The 16,059-nt window shown below is 43.2% G+C and overlaps 1 protein-coding gene across 1 annotated transcript; it reads right to left on the bottom strand.

Annotated features, from left to right (window-relative positions):
- Positions 1-924: 924 nt before the first annotated feature.
- ccp110 (centriolar coiled-coil protein 110) lies at positions 925-13,217 on the bottom strand (the record flags this gene model as incomplete). Its single annotated transcript, XM_080723147.1, has 13 exons — positions 13,137-13,217; positions 12,172-12,300; positions 10,172-11,375; positions 9,890-10,011; positions 9,159-9,291; positions 8,316-8,425; positions 8,072-8,188; positions 6,288-6,389; positions 5,806-5,922; positions 3,922-3,995; positions 2,172-2,237; positions 1,965-2,024; positions 925-1,000 (listed from the first exon to the last, which is right to left on the bottom strand). The coding sequence occupies exons 1-13, from the start codon at positions 13,206-13,208 to the stop codon at positions 925-927; spliced, it is 2,382 nt and encodes a 793-aa protein (XP_080579273.1). The 5' UTR covers positions 13,209-13,217.
- Positions 13,218-16,059: the final 2,842 nt, after the last annotated feature.

Below are 16,059 nucleotides of genomic sequence, written 5' to 3' on the forward strand. Positions count from 1 at the left end.
GTGTGTGATCATGTTAGAACATGATCTATAAGTTACAATTAAAACTGTTGTGAAGTCATTATGCATTTCCAATTACATTGATGATTCTACTCATCATAATAGTATAGCTACATTGCAGTTAGCTAATTTATCCAATAATAACAATCATTCAGTGGTGTGTACAAATATTCAGATTTTATTTGGCATTGATCTAAGCTAAGCAAACTAAGTTGAACACTGAAATGTTTGAACATACTGTACATATTAGGTTGATAAAAATTCAGCACCATTAAAGAGGTGTAGATTCCAGAGATAAAACATTTTAAATACGTTACTTATGAAACTATGAACACATGGCAACTAGTGATGGCCAGCACAAGACTGATTGTAAACATTTAAAGCGAAGGCAAAAAATAACAGAACTTAACAACACAACTGGCCAAATGTGCCACACTATGACACAGGATAGCAGGGATATTAATTTCTCCTAGGCACAAGTTTTCAAATGGCAATCCCTTTATCAACAACTGTTTATACAGTAGCATAGGCCTAAATAAAAGTATCTAATGTTTTTTTTTTCCTTCCTTCTCTTCGTATTAATAATTCACTTTAAATCCATCAATCCATCAATCTACTCAAGTCAAACCCAGGGCACACTTAAAGGACAACTTCACCGATTTAAAACCTAGGATAAGGGAGCTTTTCCAGCGCTGAAGACAGAACGCGTTGTTGTGAAGTGTTTTCACATTTCCTCCTTACAATATAAAACAATAAGATTTTGGTTAAAAGTCAGTGAAGTTTAGCATACAGTAATAACTGCAAGGTGGTAATACAAGCAAGGTGTGGTATCAATAAATAAGGTAGCGTGTGGTACTGCATACAATCATTACAACTTTATAAAGTAGATTAGCAGCGTTGGTACACATTTTCTTAGAGTTCACATTGTTAGCCCAGAGAGTGCTGCTTCTTCAGGCTGTCTGAACGCCTCACTCTCTCCTCAGGGGTCTTTCTGTACCAGCTCCTGGTAGGGAAACACCACAGTTTAAGAAGACAAGCAGCACACAAAAACATGGTTTAAACCAGGGGTCTTCAACGGGGTCCGGGACGCGAGTTTCTAAATTCTAGGAGAGCTAAGGCAAAACCACGCCCCGGACTCATTTTTGAAGCTTGTGATTGGCTGAACCGGAGATAGGGAGCGCTCCATTGTAGTCACTTGGACCGTGGCAGAGGTGCACTAAAACCTGAACCTATCCTTAACTCTAACCCTAACCCTAACCCCAACTCTAACCCTAACCCTAACCCTAACCCTAACCTTAACCTTAACCTTAACCTTAACCTTAACCCTAACCCTAACCTTAACCTCAGTAAAACTAACCTGCCGACGCTGGTGAGTAGCTAACCTGCCGACGCTGGTGAAAACGAGCGCTCCTTGCCTTAGCTCTCCTAGAATTTAGAAACTCGCGTCCGGGACTCCTAGGGCGTCCCCAGAGTTACTACAGGGGGTCCTCCAAATCTTCCAATCCTTTTCATATTAACAACATGAACACTAGTGTCCATATTCTGAGAACTGTAGCCAAAAATAGCAGATCTACAAGCTCACAGCGCCTCGCAGCACGAGGCGTTGTGAGCTTGTAGATCGTCTATTTTCGACAAAGAGGTTTGGTTTAGAGGGGGAAAAGAGCATACTAAGTACAGAGTAAAGGGTCAAGTTTATTAGGTAATGATGGCTCAAGTGGTTAAATATCTGAAAACACAAATTGACATTTATCCAAAATACACGGATGATTGTGCTGTCAAACAATGAAACTATATGGAATCTATGAAAACGTTGTGGGGGTCCCTGCTTCATCTCTCCCTCAACTAAGGGGTCCTTGGTCTGAAAACATTGAAGACCCCTGGTTTAAACCAACACTTTACAAGGTAAAGATGAGAATTTAGAATAAAACATGGCAGAGCCAGAGATCTGTAAAGAGGCATCTACTGACCCCTGGCGGTTTAGCTGGCCTGAGGAGGGAGAGTTCTGACCTTGGCTTGGTTTCAAAATCCTAGAAAATGAGGGGGAGAGAGAGAGAGAGAGAGAGAGAGAGAGAGAGGTGGGGGGATATCAGTCACATTTAAGTAAAGTAATACTTGATAATGTTTGATGAACATCTGGCTGTGACTAATAAACACCAGAGGTCTATATATGGCACCTGTTGGTAGTGGGACTCTTTGATTTCTGTTGTATCTTCCTGACCTGGGCTGGAGATTCACCAACTCTGAACAAAAAGCGTGGGGAAAACACGTCTTGTTACAACCACTGTAATCACTTATAAGGACTACACTCCACAAAACCATTGTAAATATTATTTATTTGAAACCATGTCACAAAAATGGACAAACAGTGTTGAAGCGTAACATGTGACTCAGGTATATAGTTTGACCAAAATGCAGGAATCAATTGCCATCTGTTGGCACACTTAACAATAATTGTGGATCTACTGATGATGTGATATCTTCTCCCTTTATACAAAAGACATCACTTAACCGGTGGCATGCCACTTTATTGAGTTTGAATATAAAAGAGGACATTTTAAATTGATTTGAAGAATCAAGTTCATGAGGTGTCTTTGAATATATACACACAGTATACACTCTGAAACAGTGCACCCTAGTGGCATGAATGAAAATATGTTCTTCCATGTTTGACCGTATCCAACCATCACTAATGTTATTATTTGTCACAATGAATGCACTGCTTTATTAACAGCTTCTTACCCAATGTTAGTAGTATAGGCACTGGGGCTTTATGAACTCAGTAACAGTATAGTTTATGTACAATAATAACCATGCTTTAATATATACCTTTTGACATAGATCCACGATTAACCTTTGTATGTAACAATGTATATGTATCTGTCATGTCAGTGTATCCCCAACGAATGATAATTGATACCCACATTTCCGTCAAACTGAATGAAACTCTGAATTAGTAGCCAGATACTCATCTGTCTAGGATTGGAATAAGGTCCCTATAGTAGCAGTAAACATGACACAAATCAAGTCAGTTTTGTAACTGAAATAAAGTTTTTTAGATCATTTTCCCCTGTAAGCTTGTGTAGGCAATGTTGTATGTGGTGTAGATTTTCTTTTTATCATTGTACCTCATGCATATACAGTATAAACTGTACCTGAGTCATATACACTTCAACACTGATGAAGGACAGGGGAACCTCTGTCTCTGTGACATGTTTCAAAATAAAACGATTAAGAAGGTATCCTCGTTTTCTTCTAACCTTATAAATGTATGTAATAATAAGGACCAGGCACCACAAGAAACCTGAACAAAATGGAACAACTATTCAAGTTAGTTATAAATAATCACTGTAATATCATCAAGAGATGTAACAAAGATAGGAGGAGCTATACAGGTGATACAGGAGCTATACAGGTGATACAGACTCCTTTGCAACTACAAGTGACCGCATGGGAGTGTATTTTTTTCAGGTCTTTCAGTCCGAGTGTATAAAAAAGCAACTTGGTTAAGGTGAAGATGACCTTCCGTTGGTCCGACCAGGTTAACATTCACCAGGTTAGCATTCACCAGTGTCGGCAGGTTAGCATTTCACCTGGTTAGCATTCACCAGCATTAGTTTTACTGAGGTTAGGGTAAAGGTTAGGTTTAGGAGTATCTCCGTCCCCCCGACTTTCGGCACCTCCCCGCAGCCAATCACAAGCCTTAACCCAGTTGCCTTTTTGATACACTTGGACTGAAAGACCTGCAAAAAACACTCTCCCAGGACCATATACACACAGTGGCCATTTTGTTCTTATGTCACAATGGCCATTGTGCCAATGGGGTGGGGTTCCCCACCTCTGAATAAGAGCACAATAGCTGCTATGTGAATATAGTCAGATGACATTCAAGCTATGAAATGTTTAACCCTGCCCAATCCATCTCACCTCTTTTTTCTGTCCAATGACCTCTGAGTAGCAGCAGACAGTGTCACCTTCTCCTTGGGGCATTTGGCTTTCTCCTGTGGATGAAACAAACTCATCAGCGAAACAACGAGATGGTGGAGTGTGATTTCCAACATGCCAGAGTAAGTGACAACAGTTGATGCCTGTAGGCTGTAATTGGTTTAAAATAACCACTTAAACCTTATTACTTAGATAACCAGAGTCCCCTAAGACTATATACTAATGATTCTCAAACTTTGAAATTTCGAGGACCGCCACAACAAAGTATTTAAAGTAACAAATTATTGGTTCCATTTGTAAACTGTCTGAGTTACAGACCTGTTAAAGACCGCATGACATGCAAAAAAAATGCAACATCAGGCTATCTGATTAACTAATATGATTGATGATGTAATGTTGGGAATGGTGTGGCACCTCTGTTATAAGCCAATCACATTAGTTTATTGCATTTACTGTACTGTACTGTACAGTATATTGTATATTGTACTCCCCTTGCTTACAGCACACCAGCTCCCTTGCATTAAACCAGGAAGTGAGTACATTAAAATGTATTTTTTTGGTAAATCTGTGATATAAAATATATATCACATAAAATAAATGTACCGGTATATATTTTAGGTGTGATATAAAATATATATCATACCTAAAATATCTTAGTTATGGCAACATTGTTCATGTCAAGTAGTTTGTTTATGCTCATTTAATGAAATAAAAAAGGTAATTTTGGCCATTTATAGCCCTGGTTCTCTGAGCCTGTCTAGCGATGTCATCATGAAGTTATGCACAGCGTGCCTCAATGGGGACAAAGTCTCACTCTATCAACGCTGAGAGATGCACTATGACGGCGAGACACTGCGGAGCGGCGATAAACCAGTAAGACTCCCTAATCGGGAGTTAAGCGACAATCAGGTCCATGTATGTTGTCTGCCAAAAGCAACCTCGTGGTGGCGCTAGAAGAGGGGCATGTGAGAAATCAGGGGCAGAGGTTGTGGTTTTGCCAGCCAAGGAGTGTGTGTGCAAAGTTTGGCATGGATAGGGGCAACAGTGCCGGAGATAAGAGTAGGGCCAAAAGTGTGACGTGACATGACGGACAGGCGGAGGGACTGACTGACTGACGGACTGACAGACAGCATGTGGAGGTTTTCATAGTAACTTGCAACCTGACGGTCGCAATCATCATAGTGATTTTGATCATTACAATGAATAAGCATAAACAAACTAGTTCACATGAATGATGTTGATGATGTAAGGTATTTGAGAGGCATATATATTTTACATACACAGATTTACAAATTAAAGACAATTTATGTTGAGGTCACTTCCTCATTGTCCTGGGCCGGACATGGGAGCCGGAGTGCGAGTGGTGAAACAAATGTCAATCAAGCTGTGATACTGTATACGTCCCGCCCTGTTTTCTTTTTTTTACAGAAACCACGTGACGTACAGTATCATGATTTTTTTTAGGGCATGACATTTAATAAGGGTCCATTTTGATCGCCCTCGTGGAACTATGAGGGTCACTGCTCTGTACCAAGTCTGCTAGTATTTCCCCCCATGTAGATCTGCTATTTTTGCTGAATGTTCGCCCTAGAATAGCAAGCAGTTTACCATCTCTCGTAGCCTCCTCTCTGCACAGAGCTCCCTCTCTTACCATCTCTCGTAGCCTCCTCTCTGCACAGAGCTCCCTCTCTTACCATCTCTCGTAGCCTCCTCTCTGCACAGAGCTCCCTCTCTTACCATCTCTCATAGCCTCCTCTCTGCACAGAGCTCCCTCTCTTACCATCTCTCGTAGCCTCCTCTCTGCACAGAGCTCCCTCTCTTACCATCTCTCGTAGCCTCCTCTCTGCACAGAGCTCCCTCTCTTACCATCTCTCGTAGCCTCCTCTCTGCACAGAGCTCCCTCTCTTGCTGCAGCAGTCCCAGTCGCTCCTCCAGGGGCATCTCAAAGAAGATGTCATGGATGTCATAAAGGGCTGCGCGTAACTGAGGGACGAAAAAATAAATACCTTTTAGTCAATAAAAAATGTCAATTCAAAGGAGATTTATTGGTATGAGAAAACATACGATTACATTGCCAAAGCAAGTGTCAAAATATAACAAAAACAGTTGAAAATGTGGAATGTATAAACAGCATTGTATAAACAGCATTGTGTAAACAGCATTGTGTAAAGAGCACTAGGTCACATTGTGTCGTTCTATACATGTTATACTGTATGTGCAGGGTATAAAGCTTTTTGAAACAAATAGCAGCAATCTTTTGCTTTTTATATATAGTCACACTAAATATTACAACTATTGATACGCACTCGTAGGGTTCTACATGGTGCATGTGAGTGGTGTATGTTTACCTGGGCTCTAACTCTTTCCTGTAGGGAGAGGTCCTGTGATGAGACGTTGTGTCTCCTCTGTGGATGTTCAGTCTTGAATGAGTGGATGAACTCCTGTGTGTCCTGAGCAGACAAACATGAGCATGCATATTATAGAAGTTTCAACCATCATTACTCTTAAGGGCCATTTATAGTTACGTATGGTTGATTTTGTGTACGTTTTGGGTGAGGAACTACGTACGGTTACTGCGTCTCCATTCATAGTAGACATGCACGTTATTTATGTGCCGACCCGCTCTCCGCTCCAATTCTGCTCCAGTTTGCGTCCGCGCGCCACATGAAGGTGGTTCTCACACGTGTAAAAACCGAAGCATTTAGCCAAAATATGTAGAACCACAGATTTCTGACCCGCCGTGATGTTTGGTACAGTATAAATACGTGGTAACAGTCTGGACTGCATCTGCTGTCGGCAACATTATTATCGCAGTAAATGCAACTCCGCGAGGGTACACATTTAACCACATGGATGCGGACCCGGAGTAGGCTAATTATAACAAAACACACGTACACACAACCGCTCATATATTGAACATAATTCCCAACCCCAAGTAATAAATGAGCCGCATCATCATCTCTTCTTGTGACTTGTGTGCCTCGCTGTCTGTGCTCAGCTGATGACTGTTGATGCGTGATGAGTGAGTCGAGGCGTCCTCTTCAAGTGGTTGTGTAACGACCTTTTTTCCGTTTCATGATAAAATATATTTATTATTGGGACACACAGTTTGAGAACCGCTGTTAGAGCAGAGTGTGAGCTGTGTGTGTGTGTGTGTGTGTGTGTGTGTGTGTGTGTGTGTGTGTGTGTGTGTGTGTGTGTGTGTGTGTGTGTGTGTGTGTGTGTGTGTGTGTGTGTGTGTGTGTGTCAAGCCGTCCTGTTGCGAGTTGCGACGTTCCTTTTTTTTTTTTCTTTTACCGTTTCTTGATACAATATATTCATCATTGGGACACATAGTTTGAGAACCGCTGTCATAGAGCAGAGGAAAAGTAATTTTCCTCACTACTGCGCCTATGTTTGACAACGGTGGCCGTGGGTACTTCTTGCTACGGATACATCTTCAGTCCGTTCAGTCCGTTCAGTCCGTTCAGTTGGGTGCTGTCCGTAAGCGTCCGTATACGGAGATAAATCATCCGGAGTGTTACGTACTGGGAGTCAAACCGGACCAAACGGAGTAAAGTTCTCTCCCCCTCCGTTTCTTGTGTATTCCTGCGGTCCTTATGTACGACTATGCATGGTGAGTAATAAGAAAAGCACCTCTGCAGGCCTTATGTCCCTTACAGAGCTATTAAAAGTCAGTGCTCAGCTTCAATTGCTAATGTCACAGAAATCTTGGTTTACTAATGGACAATTTCCACAGCCACATTAAGACAATTACAAACCAAGTCAGCCTCCTACTTGGGAATATATCAAGGATTAAAGTACAGCCTCAACAGGAAAACCCCATTCATGCATTTATCTTGATTCCTCAGCAGACTGGATTACTGCAATGGTGTCTTTACAGGTCTCCCTAAAATAATTCTATCCGACAGGTGCAGTTGATTCGAATCGATGTTACTCAAGTCTTCACTAAGGCCAAGAAAGTGTCATATCACTCCATTTCTTAAATCTTTACACTGGCTCCCTACCTGTATGTATACTATGGTTGGTTTATAAAGGTGGATGGTTTATGGCCAAAATACATTTCTGATCTTCTGCTACGTTATGAACCATTCAGACCTCTGAGATCATGAGCATGTATGTGTACACTCACCAGCACGGTCTGGCGGAGGTGTTTGACTTTCTCTGTCTTGAGCAGTCTACGGGTGAGGAAGCCTCGGGTGATGGCACCTAGTCGACATAGCGCTCTCTGCTGTTCAGCAGTAAGGACCTGGTGAATGGGAGAAAATAGTAATAAAATGTTAAGAGAGACAATGTATACAAATGCAGATACAAATGGAGCGCAGGGATGTGCGCTGAAGCTAACGTATAGTGGCACTATCAAAAATCTCCCCCACCTGGCTGAGCCTCGCCCGGGGCTTGTTAGACACCCAAGTGGGTCCCCACAGGTAGACTGGAGGCTGGAGACAGGGGGACGGAACGGTGGAGCTGAGAGGAGAAGGGAAACCTGAAGGGAATCATAAAAGAGACAATCAGCTTTTACATACTATGTTGGAAGTGTATAAAAAATAGTGGGCATCTTTACTGGGGGTTGTACAGTAAATGTCATCCAACACTGTTTTGAACACAAATAACTCTTGTCAACAGAGAATTGATTTTATGCAAACATGCAACAACTAAACCACAGCTTTTTGTCAATACTGTTGAGTTCCCATTTTGTCAGAAAGGTTATGAATTTAGACAAGGTAGGAAGTTGGTGTCTAGCGACTAATGTCAAGTTCAATGCAAGTGCGGTGGCGCTATGCTTTCCATGGTAATCAGGAGACCATGGTTCCAAAAAGTACCATCTACCTTTCTACCATCTACCTGCAAACGAGAAACAGACAAAATAATAGCTAGACCTGTACCTTAGTGATGTGTCGTTCATGAGTGATTCGTTCATAAGAATCGAATCATTAGCATGACTCGTGAACGATTCGTTCAAATCCCTGAAATAGGTCGATCACACTTTCGTTCACACCCCCGCCCCTCCCCTAATAGCCCCGGACGGCAGACAGGATGCGACGGTGGGCTGTACTCGCGACGTAATAAAAACGCTCCCGCGATTGTGTTTTTCACGGAACGATCGCGCTATGAACGAATCATTTGAACGAATCTTTTGAACGGGTCATTACCGTGAACGTGAACGAAATGATCCGTTCACTGAAATGAACGGGATTGCCCATCACTACTGTACCTACCTATGCTATGGCCTGGTGACCGCTCAGCCGGGGTGTGGGCAGGACTTAGAGCAGGATAGCTGTCACTCACAGACCTACGATCCCGCCCACCTGCATGCCCACTCAGAGGCCTTCTCTCTTTCTCTTCCATGTCCTAAAACACACATGTAATATACCAATGTCAAAACAAGCTCTCTTCTTTCACTGTACCAGTCAATAAATAGTGTTCTTTTGTGCATGTGTCATAACTTGTATAGTAGATCCAATAGGAAAAGGACTTAAATATAGAAATAATAATATATATTAAAAAAATATATATCCTGAGAGGAGAGAAGGAGTCCCGCACACTGTCTTCACTTATAACTTTATTCAGCAACGTTTCGGTCTCTTCAGACCTTCATCAGGTCCACCTCTTTCCGCTGGAATTTACTGGAGAATTTGCACTTGCAATTTGCACCACACTTCCGGTTAACAGCAGACATACAAGCTCACGTCGTGTCACAGATGCAACCGTTGTGAGCATGTAGATCACACTCGGCTGTGGCGCCGAAAGCTCCGTCCAACTTCTGTGCAATGCACGATGGGATGTTGGAAACTTGTATATATAATATATATATATATATATATATGTGTGTGTGTGTGTGTGTGTGTGTGTGTGTGTGTGTGTGTGTGTGTGTGTGTGTGTGTGTTTCTTCAACTGTACTACTACTACCATATGTTTTGAGACAATATGTGTAATATCAAATCCTGACCTGTCGGAGGCGGTGTTGTTCTTTCTCCTGCTCTGCCAAGAGCAGAGACATCTGCAGGGCATGCTCTTCCTCCAGTCTCCTCTGCATGTCTTCCAGTGCCTGAACTCGCTGCTGGGTCTCCACTGATGATGATGATGATGCACACACTTACATGAACACACACACACACACACACACACACACACACACACACACACACACACACACACACACACACACAGTTAGACTTTAGTTCATCCAAAGGAAACATTTAAGAAAAAATGATTTTCTTTGAGCAGTCACCTGACTGGTGCTCAGTGGGATTTCTGAGTACGGCTGGAGGGATCCTGCCGCTGTTGGGCCCTTGAAGGCCATTAGTCTCCATCTTGACTTGGACCTGATACAGATCAGTGGTCACATGGGGCCTCAGCAGGGAGGGCGAGGGATTCTCCACCTCATATGACTGGTTCAGAGGCGCTACCGGAGTCCAACGGCTGGGGGGCAAGCGTGCAACTCCGGCCATGAAGCGCGGGACCCTCTCCTGGCTGCGGTCTACGTGGTCGATTCCAAAGGGGGGGTTGGAGGGATGCGGCTGACTGTCAAGGGTATGAGAGCGGCGACGAAACCCTGGGGCCATATGACCACAGGGTCCCACTGGACTGGGTCCTGAAGCACTGAGGGGGCTACAGATCTCAGCCAGCGGACTGGAAGCGCCGTGGCTGGATCGACGACTGCTACCTCTGCTGCCAACTCCGCCTGCTCCGCTCCCCACCACCAGGCCCCAGTGATCAGTCGACCTCGTTCCCCCCGTCAACGCCTCTCCCCAGGCCGCCATGCCAGCACTTTCCCCTGACCTTACTGGACTTCTGGGAATGAGGTCTGCCGGATCAATGGGGAAGGAAATGTGGATGTTGCCCGCAGAGACCGGGCGGGGTCGGCGTCTGCGTTCACGGGGACTGAGGCTGGGTTCTGGACTGGGAAGGTGAGTGTAAGACTCCGGTAGACTGGGTGAGACGCTTCCACACTGGTGTGTCTTGGTCTGCGGTGGACCGACAGGGCTGTGACGCAGGCTGAATCCAAACTCTACGCCGGCGTCTCCCAGTGGACCACGGGTGTCATTCTCCTTGTCGGAGAGGCTCTCGGGCGGTGGCGTATGGCTGACCTTGTTGATGACCTTCGGCCCTTGTCGGCTCTGCTCTCTCTCCACATATTCTCTGGATCTTTTCAGGAGGCTGTCGAGACTCATGTCCTCCTCCTCCTCCTCTTCTTCTTCACTTTTCTCATCGTTCTCCTTCACTTCCTCCTCTTCTCTGTAGCCGTTGGTGAAAGAGGGGGACTCAGAATGTGGGTTGGTGGCATGGTCACTTGTTTGTTGCTCAAACCCAGGGTCCCTCGGCAGCCCAGGCGTGTCAGTGACCAAGGTGTAGCCATTCACTATCTCAGCTTTAGGAGAGGGATGTGGTGGAGTTGGCTGTTTGTCACTCTCCTTATTTGGCACTCTGTGTACCTGTTTAAGGACAGTTATTAAGAAATAATGAATTAGTCGATCATATTTGAGTACTTCCTACTGACATAAATAGTTCAGCTGAAACAAATTAGTGTGGAATCTGAGCTCAACTTTCCTCACTTATGATACTCTACACAAGATGCTTTGTGTGTGGTGCAAACATGTCAAGACAAAACAGACACAGACATCCTATTACAAATTAAGGCAAGTGATTTCAAAACCTGAACACGTTTTCTTGTGGATAATATTTCAACACACTTTGAGGTGAGAAGGATGGGTGTCGTCAGGTAAATATAGCAGTCTACTAGACTAGAGGAAGGGTTGAGACAGACAACAGTATTCAACACTGATGTGCCACAAGAGACTACCAGTCAGACTGTCATTCAACTTTTGAGCTATATTTGAGGCCTGACACACAGACCTAATTAATAGATAAAGCCACACTGAAAGCCACGCCCCCGAGGGGGGAAAACAATACGGTGTATGGCAAAACACAGACTACATACACGGCAGATGGACCTTTCAACTGTATTTATGATCATGTCTAAGTATTATTTAAATAGACCTTTACGCATTTTCTAGTCACTGTTAATAGCAACACCATGGATGGAGCACAATCATTTTCCCCAATGGTGGTGACAGGTATGAGATAACTTTACAGCAAGCAACTTTGAATATTTAGAAAAGCGTTATTTAAATATAGGTATTATTATTATTATCAGAATTATTAACTAATCCTCCAATTGAACCATCTCCATGTCTGTGACAGTGACTATAGGGTCCTAAGGATCCTAACCTGAGTTTGGTGGAGAATGTCCTGGACCCTGGCCAACAGGCTGTTCCTCTGCTGGCTCTGTCTCATCATCTCTAGCTGGACAGCGCTCTGTCTATAGTCGCACATCTCCCTACGCTGCTCCACGTTCAACTGGAAACACAAGACACACAAACACACACACACAAAGAAAGGTGACTTTGTAACACATCTTACATCAGGTTTTCATCAACATCGTTTTGGTTCATTTCTGGCACGAGGAGAGGTTTTGCCTTTCTTTCATCCATACAGACACCCTTCAACCTCTGCGAGAGCCTGCCACTCATCCAGCTCATTCATCTGGCTGTTCCTGTAAACTCATTTAGTCAGCAGTCAGAAGCACAGGCTCCTCCCGGCTGACATGAATCAGCCTGGTTGTTCCTCAGCAGTCATCCCCTCTCTCTCTCTCTCTCTCTCTCTCTCTCTCTCTCTCTCTCTCTCTCTTGCAGATCTAAGCTCACATGCCTCAGAGCACTAACGGAACATCAGTTTTTTCAAGATGCAACCTTAAATCAAATTAACCACTTTCAACCTTACATCACTATTTTGGGCATGTGATATTGGTTGTAGAAAGGAAAATAAGTTAACTAAGGCTCTTGTTCAATACTCAAATACGCAAAGTGTGTGCAAGACCTATACTAAGAAATTGTTAAATCAGTCATTGTGGTATCAGATGGGATAGGCTGCTTTTCTTCAAGATTAGTGTAAAATGTGAACTTTGGTAGTTTTGGCTCCTTGTCAACTAGTTCCTGTTGGACAGATAGAATGACAAGAATCAATGTGCAGTTAACAGGTTCTGGGTTACTACTAGGGGATACCTGTGGAACAGCCCAAAATCTGGATCTGATTTAAATCACAATTGTTGTAAAGGGCGTGACTGGTGTCCTGCATCCAAGACATATTATGTTATACTCAACTTGCAGGTCTCTCTATTTTATCCAGTTCCTTACCAGAGGTGAAAGCACAGCCCTTCCATGGAAACGGATGACAGAGAGAGCATTCAAGGGACAGCATGACACCATCTTCTTGGATTTCTCCTCCTCCTGCAGTACGGTAAGATTTCGCAGACAGAAGTCCTCATAGCTGTCCATCGCTGGGTGTCCACTCCTCCACTCTTCTGCTGGGGAATAGGAAACACACGTCGTCATGTAACCTCGTCATGCGAATGTGACGTGAGCCGGAGATACATTATATGGCGCTGGAATGTGAACACACTTGAATGCGACGCTTTGGCTGTGTGTTGTGGCGCGGGAGCCATGAGGAGGATGTGGGTTACTAGACAACCCTATCTGTGATTGTTAAAGCTATGAGCAACTGGAAGAGCGAGATAAGCACAACAAAAGAGGGTCTGTCTGCCCATAACAACAGAATCACACGGATTCCAGCCATTCCATTTGGTGTGAGGCGAGGCTCTGTGTTTACTCACATTTCCAGACTAATGGCAGGCAATGAGGAATCACGTATCCAATCAATACGTGTAGCTATTTCTGAAATGCTTGTCAGCAATGGGATAGCCATCCATACCCTTTCAAAGAGACCTTGCCAGTTCTCTATTCTAATACAATATAAGCTACATTTAAGGACACAATTATTTCACCATGTATTATTGTGCAAAAAATGGCAGGCTAATATATCTCGAGAAATACAATATACAGATGGATAGGATAGCTGAATCTCAATATAGCCTAATATAATAGCAGTAATGATAGATCTACTTGCTTCAGCTTCAGATATGTCATATTTGATCTTGTATCTCAACATATTAAATGTGATGTTAATGGATTTCAAGGCAAGCTTCTCATTTTAAAGAGGTTTGTGTAGCCTAATTAGCCTGCAGTAGGTGCATCGTGCAATCACAGCCTATAGGCTACAAATACAACGATAGTAGTAGCCAGCTATTGGCTACTCTGTTATAACAATAGACAGCAAGACCATTGATAGCCTCGATTTTAAAGGTAGCCGGTTGACAAACATTTCAAGGCCACGCTAGGAACCATATTTGAATATAAAATGCCAACCTGTTATTGCTGCAGATGTGCTCAAGCAGAATGACAGTTCGTGATTGCGAGAGGGTCCTTCCCATTCCCATTATTTCTCATCACAGCCTTTTTGTCTTACCTCGGTTTCAACGTCGCATTAGCAAATGGAAAAACGGCGGTACGTCTCTCCTTTTCTTCAGATCAACATGTACTCTTTTTAAAAAACGTTGGTCGCTACATTTACAGAGAATTTATGTTTTGTGTCTCCTTTCCCTGGAGTTGGGTGGTTTCCTTCTCATCATCATCTGTCTGTCTGCCACTCTTCCGGGCCACAACAGCGCCTCCTAGCAACAGCACATGGGCTCCGCCTCCGTTCCATTTCAGTCCTAAGGCCCTCTCTCTATAAATTACCTTTACAGGAGCTTTTATTAACCTAGCATCCATACGTCAACAAGAATTGACTTGATGCTCGATTAATTATTATTATTATTATTGTTTGTGTAGAGCTGTAGACCAACCAATGTTAAGAGAGAAATGGAACTGAGCCTACCACCACTGTAGATTACCTCACTATTACAATAATTGCATTAATTAACGTGGTGGTCTAATTTAGTTAGATCAAAACCCACAATCCCTTGTGGTGATTTTAAAAGCAGTTCCAAATTATAATTTTGAATATAGGCCTAATAATAATTTGTGAGTGTATTCACACAGGACAATGGAAACAAGCCCCTGGGGCTTTTTGTGTTATCCTTTTTAACAATCATTAAGTCTTACCTATTTGCAAACTGTTGATAACAATCAATCAATCAATCAATCAATCAATCAATCAATCAATTAATCACCTTTTTTCAAGACCTTCATTTAAACAGTTATATGGCACAATTAGAATTACATTTCCAAAATTCCAAGAATTAAAATAAAATAAAATAAAATATTTCTAGAGCTCATTGTTTATTCATTTGAACAGTAAAGACATCCACGGTGACATAATGTTATATACATTTGTATTTGTTGTAGCAAACAATATCATTAATGACGGAATTGGAATTCAAGCAGCTGCCAAATGCCAACTTCTTGAATATTTCATTTTGTTGAGTGACTCATGCACACAAGCAGCTCATCTGACACAGAGAAATGTGTGTGCGTGTGTGTGTGTGTGTGTGTGTGTGTGTGTGTGTGTGTGTGTGTGTGTGTGTGTGTGTGTGTGTGGGTGTGTGTGTGTGTGTGTGTGGGTGTGGGTGTGGGTGTGGGTGTCAGGCATAATCGCCTATAACATTTTCGCCTTGATGGATTAGGTCTTTTCGCGTGGCGTTTTTGCCGTGGAGGAGTGTGTTTTCACCTAACCTGTCTGGCCGTTTCACTGCCGTTGAAGAGCCATTTCGCCTATGCTCAATTCGTGGCTCAAAAACCATGCGAAAAGACCAAATGTGTTGTGGCGAAAATGTTATAGGCGAGGAGGCTGGTGACCTGTGTGTGTGTGTGTGTGTGTGTGTGTGTGTGTGTGTGTGTGTGTGTGTGTGTGTGTGTGTGTGTGTGTGTGTGTGTGTGTTGGGGGGGGGGGGGGTTCCCATGCCACTGCCCAGTGTTTATCCCTGCATGTGACATGCACAATAATGCTGAATAAAGCTTAACACATAAACAGAACACCCCAAGGCAGACTGGGGAAGTTCCACTCCTGTGCGTGTACTGGGATGTACACCCTAAGGCTGGGATGAACGCCCTATAACGTGATATTTTACAACTCATCTTTTATGGGTGAATTTGGACGGGTAGGTTTGGCAATGCGCACATTTGCCTCATTGTGCCGGAGTAATGCTTCAATGTCGCTTTCCTTGAAAGTGGCTCCGGAATTCTGTAATAAATTAAAAAAAATGAAGTTTCAATCGAATCA

This window comes from Nannobrachium achirus, assembly GCF_963921795.1.
Source record: "Nannobrachium achirus genome assembly, chromosome: 4".
Lineage (NCBI taxonomy): Eukaryota > Metazoa > Chordata > Actinopteri > Myctophiformes > Myctophidae > Nannobrachium > Nannobrachium achirus.